Source organism: Saccopteryx bilineata, chromosome 5 (genome assembly GCF_036850765.1).
Source record: "Saccopteryx bilineata isolate mSacBil1 chromosome 5, mSacBil1_pri_phased_curated, whole genome shotgun sequence".
Lineage (NCBI taxonomy): Eukaryota > Metazoa > Chordata > Mammalia > Chiroptera > Emballonuridae > Saccopteryx > Saccopteryx bilineata.
The window spans coordinates 181,935,545-181,963,381 of record NC_089494.1 but is presented as its reverse complement, the minus strand read 5'-3'; the positions used below and the strand labels follow the sequence as shown (position 1 = coordinate 181,963,381).

General features: G+C 38.6%; 1 protein-coding gene across 1 annotated transcript; it reads left to right on the top strand.

Annotated features, from left to right (window-relative positions):
- Positions 1–268: 268 nt before the first annotated feature.
- On the top strand, positions 269–27,837 carry C5H4orf17 (chromosome 5 C4orf17 homolog). Its single transcript, XM_066233120.1, has 8 exons — positions 269–395; positions 9,117–9,329; positions 12,962–13,026; positions 17,609–17,752; positions 23,606–23,687; positions 24,833–25,031; positions 26,054–26,097; positions 27,590–27,837. Exons 1-8 carry the CDS (start codon positions 269–271, stop codon positions 27,787–27,789), a joined length of 1,074 nt encoding a protein of 357 aa, XP_066089217.1. The 3' UTR covers positions 27,790–27,837.

Here is a 27,837-nt window from a genome sequence, read left to right as displayed (position 1 = left end):
GCCTAGATTGATCTAAACATTTACAAAAATTTGGTCTGAAAGTCAAATAGCCACCTTCACATTGCTTTGATGGGAGGAATAATTCAGTGCAAACAAAGGTGGAGAAATATTTGCTGTGTGAGAAAATGTTGAGAACACCTTATTAGTGTGATTGTCTTTCTGTCATTTCAGGGTATGAGCACTTCTGGAAGTGGAAGCAAGGTTAACAAGGTAGACCCCAAGGCATTTTTCGGCAACAGTGAAGAGAGGAAACCAACACCCCATGACCATGAGCCTCAAATCCCCAATGTCTGCTTTTCAGTATGAGCGCAAAAGCAGCCATAGTATGGCTGGAAATGGAAGTTGTTTTCTTGTCAGGCACACCCCTCATCCCAGAAGGGTCTGCCACATCAAAGGTAAGGTGATTCAAAGTCTTAGAATGTGTCTTTCTTCTCTACAATTGGGCTACTTGCCAATTCTTATGGGTAAACACAGGGGTGCTTATTCAATTATTTAACCACTGTTGAGGCACAGTTATTGACTATTGAGACCAGGTGCCAGTACTGAGGATAAAGCAGAGGCCAGCAGGCACCCTCTGTGCCAGGCATTCATGCTTGGATTACTCGCTTGTAAAGACAGGAGTCTGAAGAGGTGCCAAAGGGGCCACTCAGGGAGCTCAGGGTAGCAATGCCAAATGGTAGGAAAGTGTTTTAATATTTTACAAACCTGCACAGCCATGCTAGCATCTACATGCTAAATACCAGCCTTGGAGAAGCATGGATTTTACCCTCACCTTTCTCTCTCTCTCTCTCTCTTTTCTTTTCTCTCTGCTCACTCCTTGTCTCTCTTCCTTCCTTCTTTCCAACTTTCTTCCTAAGTTCCTTCATCTTTTTCTTCTCCTATCTTTCCCTCTACCCTTCTCTCCTTCTCTCTCTTTCTTTCACAGTTTAAAAGTTAGTTTCTGTTACACCGTTTATTCTTGACTTTTTCCCTACCTGCATGGTTTCTTCTTCCCAGCTTTATTATTGCTGATTCTGCAGTAAATGTTGGCATCTCTCACAGTTCAGTCTTCAGCCATTTTCTGTTTTTAGTCTACTATGACTCTAATCAGATTTACCCATTCACAAGTTTCAAATACTGTCTATAGGGCAAATACTTTCAAATGTGTATCCTAGACTCATACTCTTCTTCTAACCATGAGACTCTATATTACACTGTCTACCTACCTATATGTGAGGCCTTGGATGCTTCGTGGGCACCTTGAATTTTGCTCTTTGAAACTGACTGAGCTTTTCTTTTTCATTTCAATTCCAGTTACTACTCTCTCTAGAATTATCTGATATATCCTCAAAAGATTTTCAAAAACTTTTTTCTATTCAGTTGAACATACATTACTATGAGCAAGTATTTGTGGTATATATACATCAGTAGTCCCCAACCTTTTTTGGGCCACAGACTGGTTTAATGTCAGAAAATATTTTCATAGACCAGCCTTTAGGGTGGGACGGATAAATGTATCATGTGACCGAGACAAGTATCAAGAGTGAGTCTTAGATGGATGTAACAGAGGGAATCTGGTCATTTTTAAAAAATAAAACATCGTTCAGACTTAAATATAAATAAAACGGAAATAACATAAGTTATTTATTCTTTCTCTGCAGACTGGTACCAAATGGACCACGGACCAGTACTGGTCCGCAGCCCAGGGGTTGGGGACCACTGGTATACATTGTATAAGATTTGAGGGCAGCCTGACCAGACAGTAGTGCAATGGATAGAGGAGTGAACTGGGATGCGGAGGACCCAGGTTTGAGACCTCGAGGTCGCCAGCTTGAGCATGGGCTCATCTGGTTTGAGCAAAGCTCACCAGCTTGGACCCTTAGGTCTCAGCCAGAGACCCAAGTTCACTGGCTCGAGCAAGGGGTTACTCAGTCTGCTGTAGCCCCACGGTCAAGGCACATATGAGAAAGCAATCAGTGAACAACTAAGGTGTCACAAAGAAAAACTGATGATTGATGCTTCTCATCTCTGTCCATTCCTGTCTGTCTGTCCCTATCTATCCCTCTCTCTGACTCTCTCTGTCTGTGTAAAAAAAAAAATTGAGGATCTAAGTCAGTCCCTTGCCAGTAGTTTTATATTACATTATAGATATGATAATTCAAGGAAGAACGTGAAACAAAATATAGAAGAGTACTTTCAAGCATTTGAAATCAGAAAGAAATTATACTCAAACACTTAATAGTATTTGCCTTCATAGAAAAAAAAAGTTGCAATTAGAACACATGTTTGCCTGACCTGTGGGTGGCACAGTGGATAAAGCATTGACCCAGAATGCTGAGGTCACCGGTTCGAAACCCTGGTCTTGCCCGGTCAAGGCACATGCGAGAGGCAACTGCAGTGAGTTGATGTCTCCTACTCCCTGCCCCTACCCTCCCTGCTGCCTTTCTCTCTGTATTCCCTCTCTAAAATCAGTAAATAAAATATTTTTTAAAAAAGAATGCAATGTTTTCCTCATGTGGGTTTCGAAAAACACTGTCCTCAGATTTTGCCAAGACAATAGATTCCCAGGGCATTTATGACTTCTTTGTTTCAACATCTGTTTTCTTTTCCTTGGCCATGGTTTTCTTAATCTCCTTTAGGAATCTGTCTCTGGCAGCCACTCAGCCAGCCTTTCTCCTTGAATCTTGTTTATCTCACAACCTCCTGACTGTTCTCATCTGGGTTTTCTTCTTGCTCTATCCCAAAGTTCATTTTTGTTTTAATTAAGTGAGAGGCAGAAGGCAGAGACTGACTCTCACATGTGCCCCAACTGGGATCTCCCCCGGGCAAGCCCCTACCAGGTGATGCTCTGCCTGCTGGACCACAGCTCCTTTCTCAGCAACCGAGCTATTCTAGCGCCCGAGGCCGAGGTTATGGAGCCATCCTCAGTGCCTGGGGCCAACTTTGCTTGAAGCATTCAAGTCATGTTTTCAGGAGGGGATGGGGGGGGAGAGGGAGGGGTAGAGAAGCAGATAGTCACTTCTGTGTGTCCTGACCAGGAATTGAACCTGGACTTCCACATGCCGGCTGAGGCTCTACGTTGAGACAACCGGCCAGGGCCTACCCCAAAGTTCAATCATCATTTTCTCTGCTGTTCTCTCTGCCCTGGCCGGTCCCCCACACATCTTATTTATAGGATCAAGTTAATTTTTTAACAATCTCACAACCTCAAAGAGGGGCTACTCCCAATTTGTACAATACAGCTGCAAATGATTTTTTACTGAAATCACATGCTCAAAGATACACAACTACTGAATGGCCGAGGTAGCTAAAAATTCCGTTGAACATCTGTCAGTGGCTCTACAATTTTATCTGGGTGTTATTTAAACTGCCTCCTTTTCTTCCACAAGAATTTAACACCTCCCTGGGAAACTGAAATAGTGGTGAGCAAAACAAACACACCTCCTACTTTTCATAGAGTTCACAGTTCAGTGGAAGATATTTGATACTCATCAAATAAAAAAAATATATTTCATCATAAGCTTCAATAACTTCTGTAGTGAATGCTGCTGTATACCTACCACCTACCTAGATCATGCCTCTAGGACCAAGGCATTCACCTACCCACCCACCAGCCAGCTGTGTCAGCTGCTGTTGGCTTACACCAGTCTCTCTCTGGGAACTGCTCTCAGCTGAGGGGAGCTCTCATGCACAATGGGAGTTTGACCAATGAGTGATTGTTGAACTAGAAAGGTCTGACTCCCTTGCCTTCGGTCTCCAGAGCCATCCACTGCTCCATGTGGAACTGACGGAAGTCTCTACTGGATCTGAATTGCAGTTCAACTTTCACCCAGTCTTGCTTCCCTGGCCTCCTTACACATATTGTTCCAAACAGCACTCACAATAAATTTCCTTCACACAAATCTCCATCCCAGCTTCTGTTTCCAGAGATCGTGATCTAAGACAGTTGCTCTAAATATATATATATATGCTACTATGAGAATACACCATAAGGAAATCTAATTTAGATTGAGAATGTCAAGACTAGAATATCTCTTTAAGTGACATTTACACCAATACCTAAAAAATTAAGAAACAGCAAATAGTGGCTTTTTTATTTTATTTTTATGACTAGAGGAAACAGCATGAGTGAAAATCCTAAGGTGGGAAAGATCATATCAAATGTTCAAGGAATGGACAAATCCAGTGTGGCATATATATAATAATTATATATATATATATATGAGGGGAGAGAGAAAGAATATTGATACTAGATGAGTCATAAGAGGCAGAGGTCACATCATAGGGAACATTTTAGCTTGTCTCTATATGCACAATGCTATCCTAAGTGCATGGGAAGCCACTGAAGGGTTTTAGGTAGGATATTTTAAAAGGTTAAGTATATATTTTAATATGATATTTCTGGTTGTCTATGGAGAATAAATTGGATGAGGGCAAGGAAATAAAGCAGTTATTATAAGTCTCCTATAAGTTGCAAAAGAAGTCCCTGGCTGGTAGGCTTAGGGATAGGTGCCAGCCCAGTGTGTGGATGTCCTGGGATTCAATCCTCAGGCAGGACACACATGAGACTCATGAGAAGGAATAGTCTGCTTCTCTTCCCCTCTCTCTCCCCCTCTCTCCCACTTTCCCTCTTGTAGCCAGTGGCTCAGTTGGTTTGAGCATCGCCCAAGGAACTGAGGATGGCTCGGTTGATTTGAGCATGGACCCCAGACAGGGGCTGCCAGGTGGATCCTGGTTGGGGTGCATGTGGGAGTTTGTCTCACTATCTCCCCTCCTCTCATTGAAAATAATAATAATAATAATAAAAATAAACAAATTACAAAAGTAGTAATCAGAGCAAGAGATAATGGTGGCCTAGAAAGGGGATGTAAGTGGCCAAGGAGAGAAGTGGCTTAATTTATAAAATAGTTAGAAAAAAGTGACAAAAATAAATGCAGTATTGAAGGGGAAGGAAATCAGAGAAAGGAGTTGAAGAAGAGCCCCAAATTTATAGAATCATTCACAAGGTAGGGTAGACTAGTTGGAGGACCATACTTTTTGAAAAAGATCAAGTTCAGTTTCAAAGAGCAAAATTCTAGGTGCCCATAAGCATCTAATACTTTTTCAGCACTAACTACACTAATATATTAAAGTATTTGGTATTCTTTTTTTTTTAATGTGGTATTCTTGATGGAGAGTTTTGTGCATAAAGAATATTATATGTAGTTACTTATTATTTTTAAATTAAATTTTAAATTGCCTGACCTGTGGTGGCACAGTGTATAAAGCATCGACCTGGAAATGCTGAGGTTGCCGGTTCAAAACCCTGGGCTTGCCTGGTCAAGGCACATATAGAAGTTGATGCTTCCTGCTCCTCCCCCTTTTCTCTCTCTCTTTCTTCTCTAAAATGAATAAATTTAATAAATATAAAATAAATTAACATTAAAAAATTTAAAATGATATATATGTATAAATTTGCATAGGAAAAAGAATGGAATTCACCAAAGTGTTAATAATGGTGGTTAATTCTGGGTTTTCAGATTATGGGTGATTTGTGTTTTCTTGAAATTAGAGTAATAAATTCACCTCATAAAAAATTTTAAATTAACGATTCTACACCTTTTTGTTTTAATTTTTAATTTAACTCATAACTAGATTTTACTTATAAATCTAGTAATTTTTTTTTTTTTGTATTTTTCTGAAGCTGGAAACGGGGAGGCAGTCAGACAGACTCCTGCATGCACCCGACCAGGATCCACTCAGCATGCCAACCAGGGCGCAATGCTCTGCCCATCCGGGGGGTAGCTCTGCTGCGACCTGAGGCAGAGGCCATGGAGCCATCCTCAGTGCCCGGGCCAACTTTGCTCCAATAGAGCCTCAGCTGCAGGAGGGGAAGAGAGAGACAGAGAGGAAGGAGAGGGAGAGGGGTGGAGAAGCAGATGGGCACTTCTCCTGTGTGCCCTGGCCGGGAATCGAACCCGGGACTTCCGCACGCCAGGCCGACGCTCTACCACTGAGCAAACCGGCCAGGGCCAAATCTAGTAAATTTTAACAATCACTTCAAAAGTCTTTAATTAATATTTAGTCCTATTTACTAACTTAGTTAATAAATACCTTTAAAAACTTTAAATGTCAATTACTCATTAAATATATTTGACTTCTTTTTAAATGTTTTATATTTTTAACAAGCAAATTCTCACCAAGCTATAAATAATTCCTGTCAATTAAATAAATTAAACTTATAAATAAAAACCAAATAAGTTATTCCAAATATCGTTACTGTATATCAACTTAATGTTTTCATAAATTTTCACTTAAAATGTGAAGTCACTTTCTTATATAGGTTTTAAGTTGTAAGTCTAAAGCTAATTTGTTAGATTGATATGCTAAATTAGCAATATTTATTATATATTTTATTTTTTAATTGAATTCATTGGGGTGACACTGGTTAACATGCCCAATTCTACAACACATCTCAACACACCATCTTGTGTGCTCACCGTGCAAGTCAAATCTTTATCCATCAGCATTTATCCCCTTTTGACCCTCCTCCACCTTCCCCCCACAATGCCATCCTGATGACCATGTTCCTGAGTTTTCTTCCTCTTGGTCCTTTTATGCTCACTCCCTCCACAACCCTCACCGAGCCCTCCCTCCCCAACAGCTGTCAGCCTGCTCTTCATCTGTGAGTGTGTCTCTATTTTGCTAGTTAGTTTATTTTGTTCATTAGCATCCACATATGAGAGTGAAATCATATGGTACTTGTCTTTCTCTGATTGGCTTATAAATATTATATATATTTTAAATACACATATGCAATGGTTTCACTAAACCTACGAATAAGAATAATATGTATTTTTCTTATTTTATCATTTCTATATTTAATACAAAACCTTCCCAATGTTAAAGGACACTCATCAGGAAGGAAATTAATTACATCAGAGAAAAAAAAATGAGACTTACTTTCTCATCAAACTGAGATTGCTTATCAGTCAGAGGATTAGGAAGTAATGCGAGATTTGAACGCTCACTTGGCACCATCCCACAAGGTGAGCCCTTTTTTATGAACAGCATGGTACAGAAACTTGACTCCTCCTGGAGGGAGCCGGTATTTCTTAGGCCCAAGAACCCAGTACCTAATTCTCCTGTATATTCAAGGAAGTTAGTGAAACTCCCACCAAGATTGTTGTTAACCTCCTTCACTGCTGGGTAGAATTTCACGTTTTTGTTACTAGCTTTAAGTCATTTAATATTGTCCCATTTGACTCTGAAGCCACTTTAATGACATTCCATTATACCCTTCACATGTTTTTATATAGTTCTTTCCCAACTCTTAGCTAGATGGAATCTGAATTCTTCTTACATATGTGTGTGTGTGTGTGTGTGTGTGTGTGTGTGTGTGTATATATATATATGGAAAAATGTATGGATGAACCAAAAAAAAAAAAAGCTAAAAAAAAAAGAAAGGCCCTGGCCGGATAACTGGGTTGGTTAGAGAATCATCCGGAAGGGCAAAAGTTTCTGGTTTGAAACCTGATCAGGGCACTTATAAGAACAGATTGATGTTCCTGTCTTTCTCTCTCTCTCCTTCCTTTCTCTAAACAAACAAACAAACAAACATAAACAGGTTTTTTTAAAGGCGGGATGGAGGGAAAAAGGCCTTCACACACACATATCTTTTATATTTAAAGGAGGTAGCAGAGAAAGTAGGATTTTTCCACTGTCTCTATGTTACTGTGTTATATATTTTATTTGATAAGCAATTTATCCCTATACACCAGGGCCAATCACTAATCCCAGTGTTTAAGATAAAATGATAAGATGTGATACTATCTTCAAAAATTTGTTTCTCATTTCTATTTGGAACCAGTCACTAACTGTAAAGTTCAAAGTATTAGATTAAATAAAAGCTATGTATTTGGCTATGTTGTCCATTCTTTTTACAAAAAAATCATAGAGCACCTACTTTGTGCCAGGCACTCTTCTAGACACTGGAAATAGGGCAGAAAATGAAACAAATAATCCAGGCTTCATAAGGTATATATTCTAGTGCAGCTAAGCCAAGCTATGTGTAAACAGACATGACAGGTGACTAATGCTATGTGAATAATGAAAGAGCATAAGGAGATAGAGAGTGAATAACTATGAAATACAGAGAGTGACAGCTGTATTTCATACAGTCATCAGCAAAGTCTTTTTTGATGCCATTTGAGCACATAGATAAGTAGAATGTGGGCTAATTGTACCAGACGGAGATTTGGAAGAATGGCAATTATGAAAAATGCTTTCTGTGAAACAAAGCATCCATCATTACTACCCCTCATAATTCTCTGCTTAACATATGGCAATGCCCTCTGTCCCCATTTCCTGAGCTGTCTGATCTGACATGACCTAGCATTGTACTCAAAAGATGACCTCTCTTGGGTGATGGGTATGCGGCATAATTGAACGACAAGATAACCTGGACTTGTTATCTTTGAATATATGTATCCTGATTTATTGATGTTGCCCCATTAAAAAAATAAAATTATTTAAAAAAAAACAAAAAGAAAAGATGACCTCTCTATAAATCAATATTTGAGCCAAAAGCAAATAGCTGTTATATGAGAGGGAATAAAACTAAAACTCTGGCATGAGGTAGAAGGTTCTTTTGTATCACATTTTCCTTTTTTCTTTCCCTCACAATCTACCTTATCTTGCCTCTTTTCCTAGCTCCAAGAGCTTTTCACCTTCTGTCAATACAAAGAAATAGCCAATGTATGTCTTTTAGGATGCCTTTCTACACTGAGACATTCTGGATGCTTTAAAGAAATCTTAATCTAGTATTCACGAAGTAGACTAACATAATCCCTTTTACTCATTATTGACACTTGGGAAATGCTCAAGGGTTGTGTGGGATAGAGGGAGATCTACCCCACTTGACTCTCAGACCAAGATCAAAGATGTGGGTCTGGTTCTCAGACTAATAAGATAGCAGAACATTTTAAGGAAGCATGTATTACAAATATAATTTGCTACACTGATTTTCAAAGACGAGCACTGGTTCATACAATTTGAAGTCTGACATCTTACATACATTTAAAAACATTGCTGATTACTCAAAGAAAACTTGCCTTACACCTGATCTGGTGATTTGGTCTTTTTATTCTTACTTCTAGGCTTGAATAACATTCCAATCTGTACTGTGAATGATGATGAGGACACACTGAAAAAACTATGTGGTGTTAGCCAGATCAACTACATAAAGAAGGACGAAATACCATTTGCCAAATGTAGTCACCCGCCCAACACTGCAGGTTTGGAGAGCCCAGTCAGAGAAGTCTCACCAGCCCTGAACAGTGTCAAAGTGCATCCCCCACGGCCTTATTCTGGTGAGTCCCTCTCAACTGATGAAATCTTTCTTGAGGCCTCCTGCAGGAAAAGCCTACCAGGGGTTGGATAGGATGGGTGGGGTGGGAGGGAATCTATATGATTGCTAATATATGATTTTTAAATTGTCATGACATTTTCTCACTGTAAAATAGGTTATTCATTATAAAAATTCTTCACTCATCTAATCTCAATTCAGCAATTCAAATGTTAATAAATGTTACAATTATTATTGTGTCCAAGACATATTTGGTATGGTTCTAATCTCTAGTTCCTTCAAAATTAGCTAAGAGGTACCAACACTGAATCTGTAGCCACCATTGATAAGGAGCTAACTTCCAACAAAAAGTGCATTGGGGAAATGCAATAGGTATGGAATTTCATGTTTATGTCTTCCCCACTGGGTGGTCAAGTTCTCAAGGTCAGGGCTCTGTGCTTTTGCTATTCTTGACATCTTTCCAGTTTCCAGCACAGTGCCTGGTCTTTCAGAAACAATTCAATGAATTAATTAATGCTTATTGAATTGAAATAAATTGAGATTAATCACAAGTACAGCATAGTGGTTATATATAGTTAACAATATTTTGTTATATATATATATATATATATATATATATATATATAGAGAGAGAGAGAGAGAGAGAGAGAGAGAAATTTTTTTTTGTATTTTTTCGAAGTCAGAAGCAGGTAGGCAGTCAGACAGACTCCTGCATGCACCTGACCAGGATCCATCTGGCATGCCCACCAGGGGGCGATGCTCTGCCCATCTGGGGCATTGCACTGTTGCATCCGGAGCCATTCTAGCACCTGAGGCAGAGGCCATGGAGCCGTCCTCAGTGCCCCAGCCAACTTTGCTGCAATGGAGTCTTGGCTGTGGGAGGGGAAGAGAGAGAGATAGAAAGGAAGAAGAGGGGAAAGGGTGGAGAAGCAGACGGGTGCTTGTCTGGTGTGCCCTGACCAGGAATCAAACCCAGGACTTCCACACACCTGGCTAATGCTCTACCGCTGATCCAACAGGCCAGGGCCCTGTGTTGTATATTTGAAAGTGAAGAGTTTAGATCTTAAAATTTCTCATCATAAGAAAAAATGTGTAACTATGTGAAGTGACAAATGTTAACTAAATTTATTGTGGTAATCATTTTGCAATATATACCTATGTCAGATTATTATGTCGTACATCTTAAACTAATACCAAAAAAGCACACTATGGCAAATAGTAAAGGTAAAATGGAAGGAATTCTGGGTGGGAGAAATTATATCCTGTCTCTTTCTCCTGCCCCATACATGCTATTACTAAAAGTTTAAGGGAACTTGAAAATTCTTTTGGTATAATATGGTAAAATACATATATTTCAAAAGATAATGAGGGATCATTAATAAAGTACTTTCTGTGTGATTCTATTCTAAGGTCTTCAGCTTGTTAACTTATTTCATCTTTTTAAGAGTTCCTCCTCTCACCTTTCTGTTAGCAGTGAGGAATGAAAGCCTACTTATTCCGCCTTCCTTATGGGGTCCCTTATTATATTGTAAAGCATAGGGACTTAAAAATTATATTTGCAGGGGTGCTTTGATGGGGATTAGGTGTTGTCATCTGGTAAAATTTGTATCGCACACGTGAGGCTCAGGTCATCTTTTTGGTGATGTCTGCTATTAAGCGTGACTTGAGACATGGGTTTTTTTTGGTTTTTTGCTACGTCTTAGTGTTCAGATCCTGGATTTATAGGTGTCAAAACCAAAGTCAGGAGAGATAATGGTTTCCTGATTGCACCAGTGATCCAGTGCCTAATCTTTAGCCTCATGAATGTTGTGACAGCAATGGAAGTGGCTGCAACTTCCTGACCCCTCTTCCTTTTGATGGTGGGAAAGGCTGTATCCCCCGTGGTGGGTCAGGTTCAAGGTGTTCTCTCTGAAATGATTTGTGAAAGGCCAAGCCCTTACAGGGGCATTAGAAACAACCAATTCTCTGTATTGTTTTTGCTTAAAATAGTTGGAGTGTTTACTGTTTTCCACAAAGATTTCTCTCAGTAGACTCACATTCATAACTTTGTTCTACCTACTCTAAATAATGGACTCAGTTACAACTGGGTATATACACACATTTTTTTTTCACCTTTAAAACAGTTGTGTTACCTATGGCTTCAGTAAAAAAAAAAAAAAAAAAAAGCATCACTTAAACAGAATATATCTTTAAATTTAAATTATTTCTGGGCCCTGGCCGGTTGGCTCAGCGGTAGAGTGTTGGCCTGGCGTGCGGGGGACCCAGGTTCGATTTCCGGCCAGGGCACATAGGAGAAGCACCCATTTGCTTCTCCACTCCCCCCCCCCCCTTCCTCTCTGTCTCTCTCTTCCCCTCCCGCAGCCAAGGCTCCATTGGAGCAAAGATGGCCCTGGCGCTGGGGATGGCTCCTTGGCCTCTGCCCTTGGCTCTGGTTGCGGCAGAGCAATGCCCCAGAGGGGCAGAGCATTGCCCCCTGGTGGGCAGAGCGTTGCCCCTGGTGGGTGTGCCATGTGGATCCCGGTCGGGAGCATGCGGGAGTCTGTCTGACTGTCTCTCCCCATTTCCAGCTTCAGAAAAATACAAAATAATAATAATTAAATAAATAAATAAATAAATAAATAAATAAATAAATAAATTTAAATTATTCCTGTAGCAGGAATCAAGGTGGACAGAGATGCCCAGACAAGTTGATGAAGGAAGTAGGATTTTAATAGCCAGAGGAGCAGCTTGGCCCCAGAAGAGGCAATAAACCATGAGCTCCCTGAAGTTAAATTTCTTACATCTTATATACCTTTTACAGAATCATGTGCTCATGCAAGGGGCTTGTGATCCCTTTTGTCTAGAAGTACACATCACTCTTATGACTTCAGGAAGGGAGGGTAAGCTTTGATGCGGGAAGGGGTGTCCAGACCACTGGTCAGCTATGTACAAGTCCTGTTCTTCTTGCTTTGTTTTACAACTACCTCCAGGCAACCTTTCAGAGAACTGTGATTAATTTACAACTGGCTGACTCAGTTACTCCTCCAGGTTCCTTTCCCTTGCATTCTTTTCTTTCCTTTCTTCTCAGGGAAGGGGGGGGGGGCTGCCCCTCCTTCCTCAATCCAAGTGAAAATTAAGCAAATATTTATGTGGTTTTAGGGTAATTTAGGAGGACTCAGCTAGATGACTATGAAATGTATGGGGTTGAGAGACTGATAAAACAAGAAATAAAATAAAGAATGTAATTATAACTCAGCATACATCTTCACTTTCTATCTATAGAGCAAACAGCACACATAAAGTCTGTATAATTAAAGAAAGTGACAGTTTAATGGACAGGAACCAGAGAAAAACACATCTTACACTGAAAGATGTAATTTTAAAAACAGCGCACCCAGATCAAGAAAGCTCTTGTGGTGTTTCTTTATATCATCTTCCTGAGCATAGGATTAGTTTTATAATAAAATATGCTTTCATTACATTATTGAAGTACAATTATACCTGCAAGTTTGCTAATATTTATAATTAGATCCCTGGGTTGATCTTATTTGAAATTCAGATATATTCCCATCTATTTCAGCAACTAACATATATGACATGTGATAGAATTATTTTTTCAGTTTGCTTTAAGTATATTTCTCCTCAATCTCATTTCAGAGCCCTGTAGAAAACTCAAGGAGTGCTTCAGAACTTCCAGTGAGAATCCCTTCTCAATTAAAAAGGTAAAGAAATGACTATTTAAAGCTAATTTTTTAGTTTGATTTTTATCATTCCCTCTCCTTTCTTCTTCATACACTTTTTAGAAAAAATACCATGTTTCACAATATTCTTCACAGCTTTATTTTAGTATAATTAACATAATATAAAATGTACATGCAGAGTGGGGCAAAAGCAGGTTTACAGTTGTTAGTATGGAAAATAAAACAAGAATTAATAAATAATACAAGAATACACTGTCTTTTGCATACTCACAGCTGTAAACCTTGTTTTGCCTCACCCTGAATTTAAAGTGCACAATCTAGTGAGTTTTGACAAATATCTATCCACACCACAGAAGTCTCCACCAAAATCAAGAGAATAAACAAACCTATTACTTCCAAAAGTTTTCTCATGACCCTGGTCCTCCTATGGGCAAACACCTAACTGCTGTCATTAAAGATTTAACATGCAATTTTTAGGATTTTATATGAATAAAATCATATAGTGAATTCTCTTTTTAAAATATGGTTTCTTTAACTCAGCATAATTAATATAAATCCAATAAAAAGGATAGTGTACTCCTTTTTATTGATGAGAAGTATTCCCAGAATTTATTAATCCATTCATTTTTGATAGACATTTAGCTTTTTTCTAATTTTTGACAACGGTGATATGAACATTCAAGTACAAGTCATTTTATGGAGATACAGTTTCTTTTCTCTTGGGTAAATACCTAGGGCTTGAATGACTAGGTCTCATAGTAGGTGCATGTTAAATTTTTTAAGAAATTGCCAAACTGTTTTTCAAAGTGGTTTTATCATTTTATATTCTTGCCCATGGTGTATTAGACTTTCCTTTCTTCCACATCCTTAGTATGAACAGTATTTTTATTTTAGCCAATCTGGTGGATATGTAGTGGTACCTCATTGTGGTTTTAATGTGCATTTCCCTAATGACTAATAAGGGATTCATGTTCTTATTTGCCATCCATATATCTTTTTGTGGAAAGTTTGTGTTCAAATCTCTTGCCTACTTTTTAAATTGGTAATTTGTCTTCTTTTTATGAAATTGTAAAGCTCTTTATATATTCTAGGCATAAATCTTTTGTTATATATATTTGAAAATATTTTCTTCCAAAAATTATTGAGAGGGGTGTTGAAATCTCTGACTATAATTATGGATTTATATATATATTTTCATTTCTATCATTTTATTTTATTTTTTTTTCTTTTTATTTTCTGAAGCTGGAAACGGGGAGAGACAGTCAGACAGACTCCCGCATGCGCCCAACCGGGATCCACCCAGCACGCCCACCAGGGGCGACGCTCTGCCCACCAGGGGGCGCTGCCCCTCCAGGGCATCGCTCTGCCGCAACCAGAGCCACTCTAGTGCCTGGGGCAGAGGCCAAGGAGCCGTCCCCAGTGCCTGGGCCATCCTTGCTCCAATGGAGCCTTGGCTGCGGGAGAGGAAGAGAGAGACAGAGAGGAAGGAGGGGGGGAGTGGAGAAGCAAATGGGTGCTTCTCCTATGTGCCCTGGCCGGAAATCGAACCTGGGTCCCCTGCACGCCAGGCCGACGCTCTACCACTGAGCCAACTGGCCAGGGCCATTTCTATCATTTTAAATCATGTCACTTGAAACTTTCTTATTAGAAGTATAACTATTTAGATTACATTATCTTGATTAAATGTCACTTTAATTATAAAATTACTGTCTTCAAGCCTGATCTAATTCTTTGATTTGAAATTTATTTTGTTATAGAATTGTTTAGGTTTTCTATTTCTTCTTGAATTGATTTTGTAATATAGTCTTTTTCTAAAACTCAATCATTTCATATACACATTCAAATTTTAAAAATATTTATTTATTTCTAAGTAAGAGTAGGGGAGATAGAGAGACAGACTCCTGCATGTGCCCCAACTGGGATAAACCTGGCAACCCACATCTGGAGCCGATATTTGAATCAATGGAGCTATTCTCAGCACCCTGGCCAACGCTTGAATCAGTTGAGCCACTGGCTGCAAGAAGAAAGGAGAGAGAAAAGGGAGGAGAAGGTGGGAAGAGAAGCAGGTGGTTGCTTCTTTTGTGTGCCCTGACTGAGGATCGAATCTGGGATGTCCACATGCTGGGTTGATGCTCTATCCACTGAGCAAACCAGCCAGAGTCTAAACATTTAAATTTATCGACAATGTTATACATAATACTCTTACATTCTTTTAAAAATATCCACAAGATGTATTAGATATACCCTTTTATATATCAGCTTTGTTATCTTGTATCTTTTTCTTGATCAGTTTCAACATAGTTATCAATTTTGTTATATCAAAAAAATTAGTATATCAAATAACTAATTTTTGTATTTTTAATCCTCTGTTATTGTTTTCTATTTTCTTGATTTCTATTATCTTTTTTCTCTTTCCATTCACATATTTATTTTATTGTTCTTCATCTAGCTTCTTCTATCTTTCTAATATCTATATTTTAAAGCTATGAATTCTCCTCTGAGAATTGCTTTAGCTGTATTCATAATTTTTGCTATGTAACATTTTCATAGCAAAATGTAACATTAAGTTAAATTTTTTCTAATTCACATTTTAATTTCTTCTTGACTAACAGCTCAGTTTCTGAATATTATTTTTTTTATATGACAGAGACAGAGGGACAGATAGGGACAGGCAGACAGGAAGGGAGAGAGATGAGAAGCATCAATTCTTCATTGCAGCACCTTAGTGCCTCATTGATTGCTTTCTCATATGTGCCTTGACTGGGGAGCTACAGAAGAATAAGTGACCCCTTGCTCAAGCCAGCAACCTTGAGATCAAGCTGGTGAGTCTTGCTCAGGCCAGATGAGCCCGTGTTCAAGCTGGTGACCTCGGGGTTTCGAACCTGGGTCCTCTGCATCCCAGTCTAATGCTCTATCCACTGTGCCACCACCTGGTCAGGCTCAAATTGCTGGATATTATGTATTAAAACTGCTTTGGGGAATCTGAAGCCAATGGTAAATGAATTTTCTTCCAGAAAGAATTTGTGCTTGCTTCTATAGGAACCTAGAGGCCCTACAAGCTTACATCAATATAAACCAAGTTCAAACCTTTATCTCAGACTGTGTTTATTCAAAGACTGTTACATTTCTAGGTCACTTTCCCCTTGACAGTATATTTATCAGGTGGTTCTGATCTGGGTCCTGAAGTTTGAGTCCTATTTTTGAGGATCCGTAAGTCAAAAGATCCTCATTCTCCAGGATCAGTGACCTCAGGGCAAAAATGGCTACTGCACTGGTTACACTTCAAGCTTCTCACTTCCCTTTCACTTTTAACCTATTAATCCTTATTTTATTTACACCTTGACATTTAAAAAACTTTTTATCATTTTTTTAAATCTTTTTTTCACAGAGACAGAGAGAGAGAGTCAGAAAGAGGGATAGAAAGGGACAGACAGACAGGAACGGAGAGAGATGAGAAGCATCAATCATCAGTTTTTCGTTATGACACCTTAGTTGTTCGTTGATTGCTTTCTCATATGAGCCTTGACCTCGGGCCTTCAGCAGACCGAGTAACCCCTTGCTCGAGCCAGTGACCTTGGGTCCAAGCTGGTGAGCTTTTGCTCAAACCAGTCAGTTGAGCCTGTGCTCAAGCTGGCGACCTCGGGGTCTTGAACCTTGGTCTTTCCTCATCTCAGTCCAACGCTCTATCCACTGAGCCACTGCCTGGTCAGGCTAAAAACTTTTTAATCTGATTTTTTTATTGTTCAATGGAAGGGTTAAATCAAAAAAGTTATGTATTACTATTCCCCAAAACTAGAAGTCTACATAATAAACTTTAACAAAAAAGAATGTATCTAAATACAATATAGTTTTATTTTCACTAAACCTCCATAGATAAACATTATTCAATTAAGTCCAGTCATCACAATCCCCAGTTGTTGACATATTCAGCCACTAGTTTCTGGGTGTCTTTATATATCACTCATTCCTGAAGGTTTAAAATCCTTTTTAGGAATAAGCACACAGATCTATAACTCTTTTTGGACTTACAGCTCCGACAACCCTTTTTTTTTTTTTTAATTGAAAACAGTATATTTTACCTCCCAAAACAAGAAAATAGACTTTCTATTTCCTTCCCCAACCAATCAAGGGAAGTGATGAAGTTTACCTCTCTAATTCAGCTGACAGAGAGCAAGGAGGCAGCAGTTCACACCATGCAGTCTCTTACAGACACACCAGAGGACCTTTTGGCTGTCTTTCTCTATCATAAAAGGGAAATCCTCCTAACTCAACAGAAAATCTTCTATGTGTCATGAGTTGGTTGTTATTTGAAGCAGCAATATAAATAAAAGTTATACATTAAATATTTAAAAATTATGATGTTGATCTGTAACCAAGGGTTTAAAATGATTTCACAAAAAGTAAATGATGTATTACAATTTGTTCTGTCTCCAAATGCTATACGAAAACAGATAATTAAGGGAGGATTAAAACTAAGCCCTTTTTACTTTTATGTTCTGTCTCTCATTTAGCTACACTATTTCTCATTCATTTTACATTTAATTTTTATACAAAACATAAGTGGATGCAAATGCATATTGATCATATTGTGTCTTTGATGTAGGAAGAAATTAAGGTAAAAAGCCCACCCTCACCTCCAAAAGTATGCTCGACTGCTGGTTCTTGTTCCTCAGAGCTGATGAGCAGCAAGACTAACGTCAAAGAGAACACCGTATGCATACCAAACTATCTGGACCAGGAAATCAAAGTAAGGGGTGGTGGGTTTATTTAATCCATAACTGGGGATAGCATGAAGAAGCAAACAAAAAAAATTACAGCGCTTGTCATCTTGATAACTCTGGTTCCCCCTTTGACAGCTGAAGTAATTGGAAATCACAGCCTGAGTTCCAGGGCCTGATCCTATTTTCATTTGCAGTCTTACTTCTCCCTGGAATCCTGTCACTCTTACAAAAACAATGATTCATAGCTCTCAGTTTGTTTTCTCTATCTCTGAGTCTGTTTCTGTTTTGTTTGTTTAAGGTGAAGGAATTGAACAAACAAACAAGCAGAAAGTACTCATAAGCACAGATAACAGAATGGTGGTTACCAGAGGGCAAGGGGGCGGGGAGGTAGAGGAGGGTAGAGGGGGATAGATGGTGATGGAAGGAGACATGACTTTGGGAGGTGAACACTCAGTACAGTATACAGATGATGTAGTATAGAATTGAACATGTGAAACTTATATAATTTTATTAACCAATGTCTCCCAATAAATTCAATAAAAATAAAAACAAACAAACAGAAAACCATAGCACTTGGTTTGAATATAATAAAAAGCTTGGTATTTGCCAAACAACCTGGGCCATATTTTCCCCATGTCTTTCTTTCTCATCTTTGTGATGCTCAAGAGGCACTATCTCCAAACTCTAAGCTTTCCCTATACATTTCCTTTACATGTTTCAAAGCAGAGACTCCTCCAATCAACATTCATCTCCCTCTCTCTTACTTGTGGAAAACTGTTTCTTCAAATCTTCTCTGCCTGGGGTTATGAACCTAGTTATATTAGTAATAATATTTCATATTAGACTACTATATGTTTCTCTCCATCTAGTTATTTTTGAGAATGACATATAATCATGAATAAATCAGATCCTTTTGATTTAGATCCTTTTGATAACCTCCACCTTGCCTCCCTCTAAGCCCCAGTACAATGAATTAAGGGTCAAAATATTATAATGATGACTCTGATTGAATTTTTAAATAATAATCAGTAGCAGCAATTACAAATAACAGAGCATGTGGTAAGAGTTGTCGGTGAATAATCCTGATAAGGAGCTATGTTAAAAGTAAAGGATAACAGTGTCACCGGGTATAATATTTAATGTTGATGACTAAATTGGGAGAGAGAACAGGAGGGGAGAGTATCTACGACTATGACTTGTATGTATACATGATTTCCTGATGATTCTGGCTAGAGACTTGACATCGCAGAGTCTTCAGAATCAGTGTCCACTTCACCCACTATACTTTGGCACTATTGATCTTTCTATAATTTTCTCATTCCCTCCTGAGGGGCTTTCCCCTGCAAGGAATTCTCATCTGTTTAACCCTTTTAGCGGTCATCTTCTCATGAAGGATTCAGGTTAAATATCACTTATACAGAAGTACTTCCCCTGACCACCCAAACAAAGGTAGCTACCCAGTCACTCTCTATCCTATTACTCTTTGTTATTTTTTTTATATAACATATGCCATATCTGATATGTTCATATTTATTTATTATTTTTAATACTGTCTCTGCCTCCCATTCCACTCACACTAAGATTTAAGTCTTATAAAACCTCATCCTTGTCTGTCTTGGTTATTGCTTTATCTTTAATGCCTAGATAAGTGCTAGGGACTTCATGATTATTAAGTTAGTGTTGTTGAATATTGAATACATAAATTAAAAGGAAGAGTTCTACCAAGTTCAAAGTGAGTTGTAGAAAATCAGCCAACTACATAGGCTTTGAACTCAAATAAAGCCACAGTCCGCCTGCAGTTTCCGTGAAGCTGTCCTGGTTCCCTGGGTGCAGCAACAGATCAGCACGATCCTGCACAAATGGCCTTGTGGGCATCCATGAGAGAGCCGTTCTTACAAAGCATCTTACATCTTACAGTTATTAACTTAACTGGACACCAACTGATACAAAATCCACTAAAGTGGCCTGACCTGTGGTGGCGCAGTGGATAAAGCATCGACCTGGAAATGCTGAGGTTGCCGGTTCAAAACCCTGGACCTGCCCGGTCAAGGCACATATGGGAGTTGATGCTTCCTGCTCCTCCCCCTTCTCTCTCTCTCTCTCTCTCTCTTTTCTAAAAATGAATAAATAATGTTTTTTAAAAAAATAATAAAATAAATAATAAAAATCCACTAAAATGTAAACACTTTGAAAGAGGGGAGCTTGTCTGGCTTGTTCACAACTGATTCCTCCGCACACACCAGTCTGAGAAATATTAACTGACATATGCATGGCAATTAGCAAATCATTGTGGACTATTTGTTAAATAAATGAAAGGAGAAGGAGGCAAGTGAGGAAAATAGGTCATTAAAATTTGGGGGCTTGTATAAAGGAGTCCTAAAAATAGAGCTCATCTTGCTATCCCATCCTTCCATGCCTTCTGCAGAAATTCTGAACTATATTTCAGTTTCCTACTGTTCAGGCTAATAACGTTGAATGGACTATGAAATCAAGAAATGTTTGTGCAGGGCTGTGTATGAAGGAGTATGTAGTTTCATAACTATTATTTTAACAGAAAACAGAATTCTGTGTCTATTATGATCTTGTTTTTAGCATTCCTCCCAAAGATTTTGAATTTATATGAATAAGTCTCATTATTATTGACACCAAAAATATGCCAAACACATTCATTTTTTTTTATCAGTATTTGATGTCACATGACAAAATACTACAGTTTGGAGATACAGTTGGTCCCCTTCATTCACAGAGCTTAAGAGGGGATTGTACAGGTGTTGTAAGATCATCTAAGAGGAGGTCTTGAAGCTAAGAGAGTCTTCAAGGAGAAAGAAACCTAAAGAATGTTTACGATATAATTAGAAGATAAAGAAAAGTAATGAAAAGGTCATTCCAAGACAAGAGAATTTCTATCTAAAGGTTAAGAGGTGAGAGCATTGTATATTCAAGGAACTGAAAGCAATTACCGTGGCTGTTGCCGAAAGTGCAGCAAAACATTTGCAAGAAATGGGGTTGGAGACTAAACAGATACCAGATAATGAAGTACTTTATAACCATACTGAGGTGTTCAGATTTCATCTCAAGGGCTATGGGAAGTCAGTGAGGAATTTTAAGCAGTGAGTGATACTGAATTACTTTGTAAGTACAGAATTACATGATCAGAGTTGTACTTTAGAAAAATTCTCTAGATAAAATAGGCAGAATTAATTTGGGAGGAGAAGCAAAATTGCTGGCAAGGTACTCCACTTCCAAAATGATTGATTGGGTTAAAGACTTAGCCTCCTACTGTAAACAACCATATAATTGAGAAAAATAGAGAGAGAGACTATTACTGTTTTAAGGCATTGGACAACAGACAGTACAAATATATATATGACCATTGACAAAAAAAAAAAAAAACCACCCCAAAACAATTAAAATGATCTCTACATTTCTGTCTGAGGCACATTTCTAGTCATGGCACAGAAAAGTGGTGCCCAGGGAGGTACAGCCTCACCAGGTAGAGAAAGCAGAGTTCAGATTGTGAGGATGCTAAAGTGGCTGGAATTTGCAAATTAAGATTCTGAAGATGAGAGATCTGTGGAGAGAATGAGCTCCAAAACCCTTTTTTTTTTATTGTTTTTAGGGGGGAGGCAGAAGGAGATATAGATGGAGGGAGGAGAAGGGAGAGAGGGGGAGAAGGGGAGAGGGGGAGAGGAGTTGAGGAGAGAGCGGGGAGACAGGGGAGAGGGGGAGCCAGGGGAGAAGGGGAAAGAGAGAGAGAGGAGGAGAAGAGGGGGAGCCAGGGGAGAAGGGGAAAGAGGGAGAGAGGAGGAGAAGAGGGGGAGAGGAGCAGAGGAGTTGAGGGGAGAGAGGGGAGACAGGAGAGAGGGGGAGTGGGGGAGAGAGAGAGTGGAAGAAGGGGAGAGGAGTTGAGGAGAGAGAGAGGAGACAGGGGAGAAGGGGAGAGAGGGAGAGGGACAGAGGGAGAGAGGGACAGAGGGAGAGAGGGAGAGGGAGGGAGATAGAGGAAAGAATGAAATTGCTTGAACTCGCTCCAAAACTCTTGTATAGGGTGTCATGAGTCTCTAGTCTAATACAAGCTGCACACGCAGAAGATGAGGTTCAGAGGCCTGGCAGAAGGAAGCTCTGGGAGGCAGCACACTGCTTACAGATGCTGGACTTCTGATCTGCCAGACTGAAGAGACCTTGCTGAACATACTGGGAGTTCAGTTGAGACTGCAGAAAGGTCAAACCTTAAAAAAAGAGTAGGGTATTCTGTCCCACAGCAGGAGCTACTCTAGACCTACACTCCCAATTCCCAAAATCAAGTTTCAACAAATCAAACTCACCTGTCAATATATTTACTACCTTCCAGAACAAAACGCAATGACAAGAAAGCAGGAAGCTTCCTAATAGGTCGTATTCTACTTCCTCTCACTAAAAGGATAATTATATTCTCTCAATGTTGATCAATGAGTAATCTATGAGTTAAAGAATCTGGGATTAATGTGCTATCACCATATTGATGAAAATACTATTAGAGGCAGGGTGGCCTAGCGAATACCAAACAGCTCTTTTTTTCTATTTTTGCGATGGCCATGGATTTATTGTGAAATTAGGAGCAAATTTAACTGTCTTTGGGATAAGACACTTTTGAGGACAAGAATCTTAATATAACAAAGCAATATAGGGCAATGGATTTTTCTGCTCTTTAATTGAAATTCTCTATCTCCAACATGTAGATCAATAACAGACACAAATATTTGTTGAATGAATAATATTTTAAGAAAATATTTCAGGCAGAGAGACTAGGAAAAAAGATTTAGCCATGGTTTAGACTGCAAGGCCATGCTAATACAGAGAAATTGAGAGATTTGCGAAATACTTGGAAGGAAGAATTTACTGAACTTGTTTGGCAGTATGTTGTAGAAAAAGGCATAGAAGTCGTCCAGGATAAATCCCAGGTTCTTGTTTGGACATATATGCAATTCATGCTGGTGCTGTCCACTGAGACAGGGCAACCAGGAGAAGAGCAAGTTTGGTGCAGGTTTTAGGAAGAGAAAGATGGATGTTTAATTTTAGATATTTTGGTTCAAAATAATTATAGTATATCTAAGTGGATACATCTGGTAGGCTGATGGTTATCTAGAACTGAAGTTCAGGGGACAGGTATTAATTTTAGATTTGTGTAAATTCCAACAGCAGATGCTGTTTAGGGTCAAACTAGAAACATTATGTGAGTTTAATACTTTGCACTTTAATGTTTATTATACAATTTTATTAGAATTAATTATTTCAGATATTTATCTCTTCTATCATCCACACTTCAGCCCTTAGCTCCAGATAAAAATTGTCGACGAAGGGTTCTGATTGACAAAAGGGAATTAGATTCCTATTCCGTTGGGCCGATCACTGCGTTCAGGGACCTGAGGAGCAGCATGAACCCAGCTAGGTGCACCTACGAGGGAGAGGAGCAGTCCAGATGGGGACAGTTCTGTGACTGGAAGGACCCTATTAGAACCCATGGTACAGAGGGAAGGATCAATTCCCCAAGAGAAGAAAAATAAATGGCTCCTCCAGATGATGTTGGTACTGAACAGACAAAACAAGGAAAACCACATCTCCTAACCTAAACTATATGCCTCAAAAGGTTAGGGGATATTTAAAATAAATAGGAAGCAATAAGGTATCCCCTAATTTCTGTGAGCAGTATATCACAATGTATATTGGAGATGTGGTTATTTAAAGATTCTGCTGGCTCCAAGGTAAATCCTGATTGATTTAAAGGGGCACTGTATACAGAGTGACATCTGGGAAAATGAGACAATGGGGAAAGTAAGAGAAACTTTATAAACCTTATACCATTTATTTGCTCACTATGTAACTCGAACATTCTCTGTCAGATTCTGGCAAAGCTCTGTAACATTCTACGTACTGACTCTCTGGCAGAAGTTCTACAGTGGCTGCTTCACGCAAGTTCAAAAGGTGAGATTAACCCGGAGCCCGTTTCTTCCCTTGGTATGGGTGGCCGTAGCATAGCCTTCCAAGTTCCAGATTCTAACAGCTCTGCCAGTTCCCCATCAAAACCATCAACTCGGTCATCTCCGAGCCTGCGTAAGACCCTTTCTTGGCTTGTTCCATGAGAACCCATGCCAGTCTTAATGGGACAACCACACATAGCATAGAGCAGCTATCCCCAAACTTAGCTGGTCATCAGGCCGACCGAAGCCAAATTTCTGAGGTGGGTGGGACCTGAGGATTTGGATGTTTAACAAGTTCCCAGATGATGCTGATAAAACTGGTCTGGGGACAACTCTTTGAGAACCGTTGCACTAATCAAAGTTAGGAAATACCATGTGCCAGGAACAGACTAATGTTTTAAATGGGAGTATTTTAGAAAGAGTCCCTTACTCCAGGAATTCAAGACTACTTGGCAGGCAATTGAGAAAATACTTCTCAATGGGGTAAGCAGTCTTTATTTATCCTCTATTTTTCCCCTTTTTAAAGAATATAACAAAAATATTACACAAGAAGTAAGTGCTTATTGTTGGGGGAAAAGGAAACAGAAAAAAAAGAACAATAATAATATGTAAATTATCACAGACATCATTTCAGTGAATGCTTAGTGTACATCTTTCTAGATATGCTTGTACCCATCAGTCTGTATTTAATGAGGTCACATAGTACTTTTTATTATTTTATTTTTGCTCTTTTATTCTTTCTTTTTTCATTTGGCAGTGGCCTATAAGGCTTGAGTTTTGCACTCAGTATTTGAAACCTGTCACACTGCCATTCAGAGATGTAGCTCAGTGAGTTAACTACCACAGGCACTCTGCAGTATCACAGATCAGGCTTGAGTTTTGCACTCAGTGTTTGAAACCTGTCACACTGCCATTCAGAGATGTAGCTCAGTGAGTTAACTACCACAGGCACTCTGCAGCATCACAGACCAACAGCAACTAGGTGGTTACGGACCAACTTTTTTTGCAGAAACCTGACTCACACATCATAGGTGCCTGCCCAGAAAACAGATTGCCAGACTTTTGCACTGGATAAAAAAACTAATTCAGTGTTTCTAGACAGTGATAATCACAGCTTTCATGTCCCTCCCACCCCTTTTGTTAAAGCAGAAAAAGAGTGGGTCTCAGCTCTGATTCATGCTGAGCTGGCTGAGATAAACTTGTTGGCTCACCCTTGCCCTCTAAGAAGAAACATCTCAGCAGAACCATCAGCAGTGACTGGGAAGCCAACCGAACTAACATCGCCCTCAGATTCACCCACGACATTAAAGTTGCTGACCAGATCTAGAGAAGGGCATCAATTAACCAGGTAATTACACACAATGGCCACCTAGAGGGTTTATGGTGCATAAAGACTTTGAATTCTCTTTTCATTATCTTTCAAAACACTAAACATGCTGAGGTTTTAAGTCTTCTAGATTCATTAAATGACAACGTGTATTTGCTTTTGTTTTTGTTTTTGTATTCTCATAAGTATGAGAATCATTCTAAATCATACTTTTCAGAGCATTTTTGCAGGGGCTATGTCTTCCTTACCCAAAAACCTTTCTTTTTGAGGAAAAGCAAGTGTAGCCATCCATAAATCTAAAAAAAATATAGTTTTTGTTTTTTTAGTTTACTTAAAAATAAAAGCTATACAGAAAATCTAAATTTTATGTTATATTTTCTTAAATGTATCGTAGAGGTATCACTTTTTTTGGACAAAACAATACAAGAGTAAAACAAGTTGCTTCACTTAATTATCTTTGACATATTCCTGGAGTCAGAGGGGAAAATAACTAGTAAAAGAATTGAAAAATATTTCAGTAGAAATTCTTCCTAAACCTTGCAATTTCAATGACAGAAGAAAATAAGTATTTATCAATATGTATAACATCATAGTGAAAGACTGTGGTAAGAAGTTATTTAAGCTGGGAAAGAAAATCTTATTGCTTTGAAATTAAAAATTGAATAAATCTTAAATTCAGAGACCATAAATATTCAAAACATATAAGAGGTGACTTTAAAAAAAGCATTAAGACACAGGAGAAATTTGTAGCATTGTATTGTAATTTGTCTCCACCTTTAAGTTTCTGTAACATGAGAAACTGAGAGATAGAGTCAGTCTCTCTACCTTAGTGCATGTGATGTGCTGTTTAGATATTTACTTGAAGTCAAAAGAATTTTTCATTGGACAATACATTTAATACTGTCTACTTTGAAACACAGAATTTTGGAATAGCGTATTTAAGATGCATATATATACTTAGCTAATATGATGATAATGCAGCCTATAAGAAAATACTTGTTTATACCTATGAATTTCACTTTCTCTTTCTCCAATTGGTTTAGAGTGTCAAGTCAAGGATCTGAAGAAAATAAGGAAGTACCAAAAGGTTAAGTACAGTTTGTGATAATTGCTGAGTTGTTATAAGGAAAACATAAAAGTATCTAACTGGTTAGGGACACAGATATTATGAATCTATGGTTTTAAATGCAGTGAAATACAACATTGATTTCCAGCTATTCTAAAGGACAGCATCTGCTGAATTTCTCACAGAGATAAATTGGACATAAATTGAACTTTGTATTGAAAGATAAAGTGCCTCATTAGGGATAGACATTCTTTGAGAAGCAAGACAGAAGGACACAAGGAACTACAGGTTGGGTCATACCAGTCCAGTGACAGGAGAAGCCTGCACTGACTTAATAAAAAGACAAAGATCTCAGAGTTTTGGTTCTTCACAGCTTAACTGTTATTGAGCCAAATAATTTTCACTAGAAACAAATTCAACAAGAGAAAACAGTAAAATGGCAATCAGCCAGGAGATGCCCCATGAGAGAGCTGAAATACAAGAGTGAATCAGTTTTGTGTCCCTACTGGAAGCCTAGCCCCAGCCTACAGTTTGGACCAAGAAGAATTAAGAACGGTGGAAAGTCCTATGATGGCCCAGAATAGCCCAATTGCAGTATCCCAGTGGGATGATAGCTCCTAGCATTAAAACAAGCACAGCAACAATCAAAGACTTTTGAGCAATGATTATAGAGCAATGGCCATGAAGGATGTCTACTAGCCTCAAACAAAATCTACCATATTATTTCTACAAGTTTCCCTTATACCAGGAATGATATGGTAATTGATTAAAATCCCTAAAGGTCACTCTAGGCCCAGCAGGTTCTTTTGGAATCAACCAACCCAATAGGGGCTCTCTTTGCTAATAGGCAATAATAAGTATAATTTAGAAATTAGAAAATACCCCCTTAATTCTGACACTCTAAGGATTATCTATTGTATCTGTCTTCTTCTACCAAACACTTCATCCCCAAAAAGCATCCTGACAGTAATGTTTTTTTTACTAAAATTTATGTCTTAACCTGTTGGCCCCAAATCTATTTTACCTTGTCTCGATATTTGGAAAATTTCTGTATACAAATCCCCAAATAATACCACTTCATTTCTAATGTTGATGTTTAGCATCTCCCCAAATCCTTATTCTTCCTTGGATGTGACCATGTAGGCCTTGGGGAGGTCACATGAGTATAAATAACTTGTTTTAACCTGCTTGTCTACTTTTTGTCTCTTGGAACCATAGATCCTTCTTTCTCTCACTGGTCCCATTGTGCCCATCATCACCCCTAATTCATTGTTACCAAAATGACATTTGATTCTAAGAATAAAGAACATATCTGCATGTTATAGAACAAATAACTCATTAAAGATGAGCAGATAAAACAAAGATAAGAATAGATTATTTTATGAATTTTGGGTGCATTTGGTTCACCTAAACTTCATATAGTTATTTTTGTATGTCCTTTGCTACTAAAACATGGCAGAAGCTATGTTCGATGTCTCAATTATGGTCTTATTTAAATTTTTTTCTATTTCAGAGGCTGAACACAAGCCTCCAATGTTTATAAGAAGAAATAAGATGACAATACCTGTTGCAGACTATTTCAGCAGACCAAACTCTCTGCCCAGGCCTAAAACTCTGGAGAGCATGTCAACAAAACCAACGTCAGCAAGGAGTATACAAGGATACAATCTCTCTCCCCAGAAAGCATTTTCTCCTTTAACATACCAAAGGTAGAAAATCTGGACTGGGCTAATTCTTTCACAAACATGAGCTTCACTTTGT

Bases quoted from the DNA above. Each gene is read 5' to 3' on its own strand.
- C5H4orf17 (XM_066233120.1), top strand. From the start codon at position 269: ATGAGCCTCAAATCCCCAATGTCTGCTTTTCAGTATGAGCGCAAAAGC. The intron at 9,330-12,961 runs GTGAGTCCCTCT...ATCTCATTTCAG, and splicing joins TCCCCCACGGCCTTATTCTG to AGCCCTGTAGAAAACTCAAG. The intron at 13,027-17,608 runs GTAAAGAAATGA...TCTTTGATGTAG, and splicing joins ATCCCTTCTCAATTAAAAAG to GAAGAAATTAAGGTAAAAAG.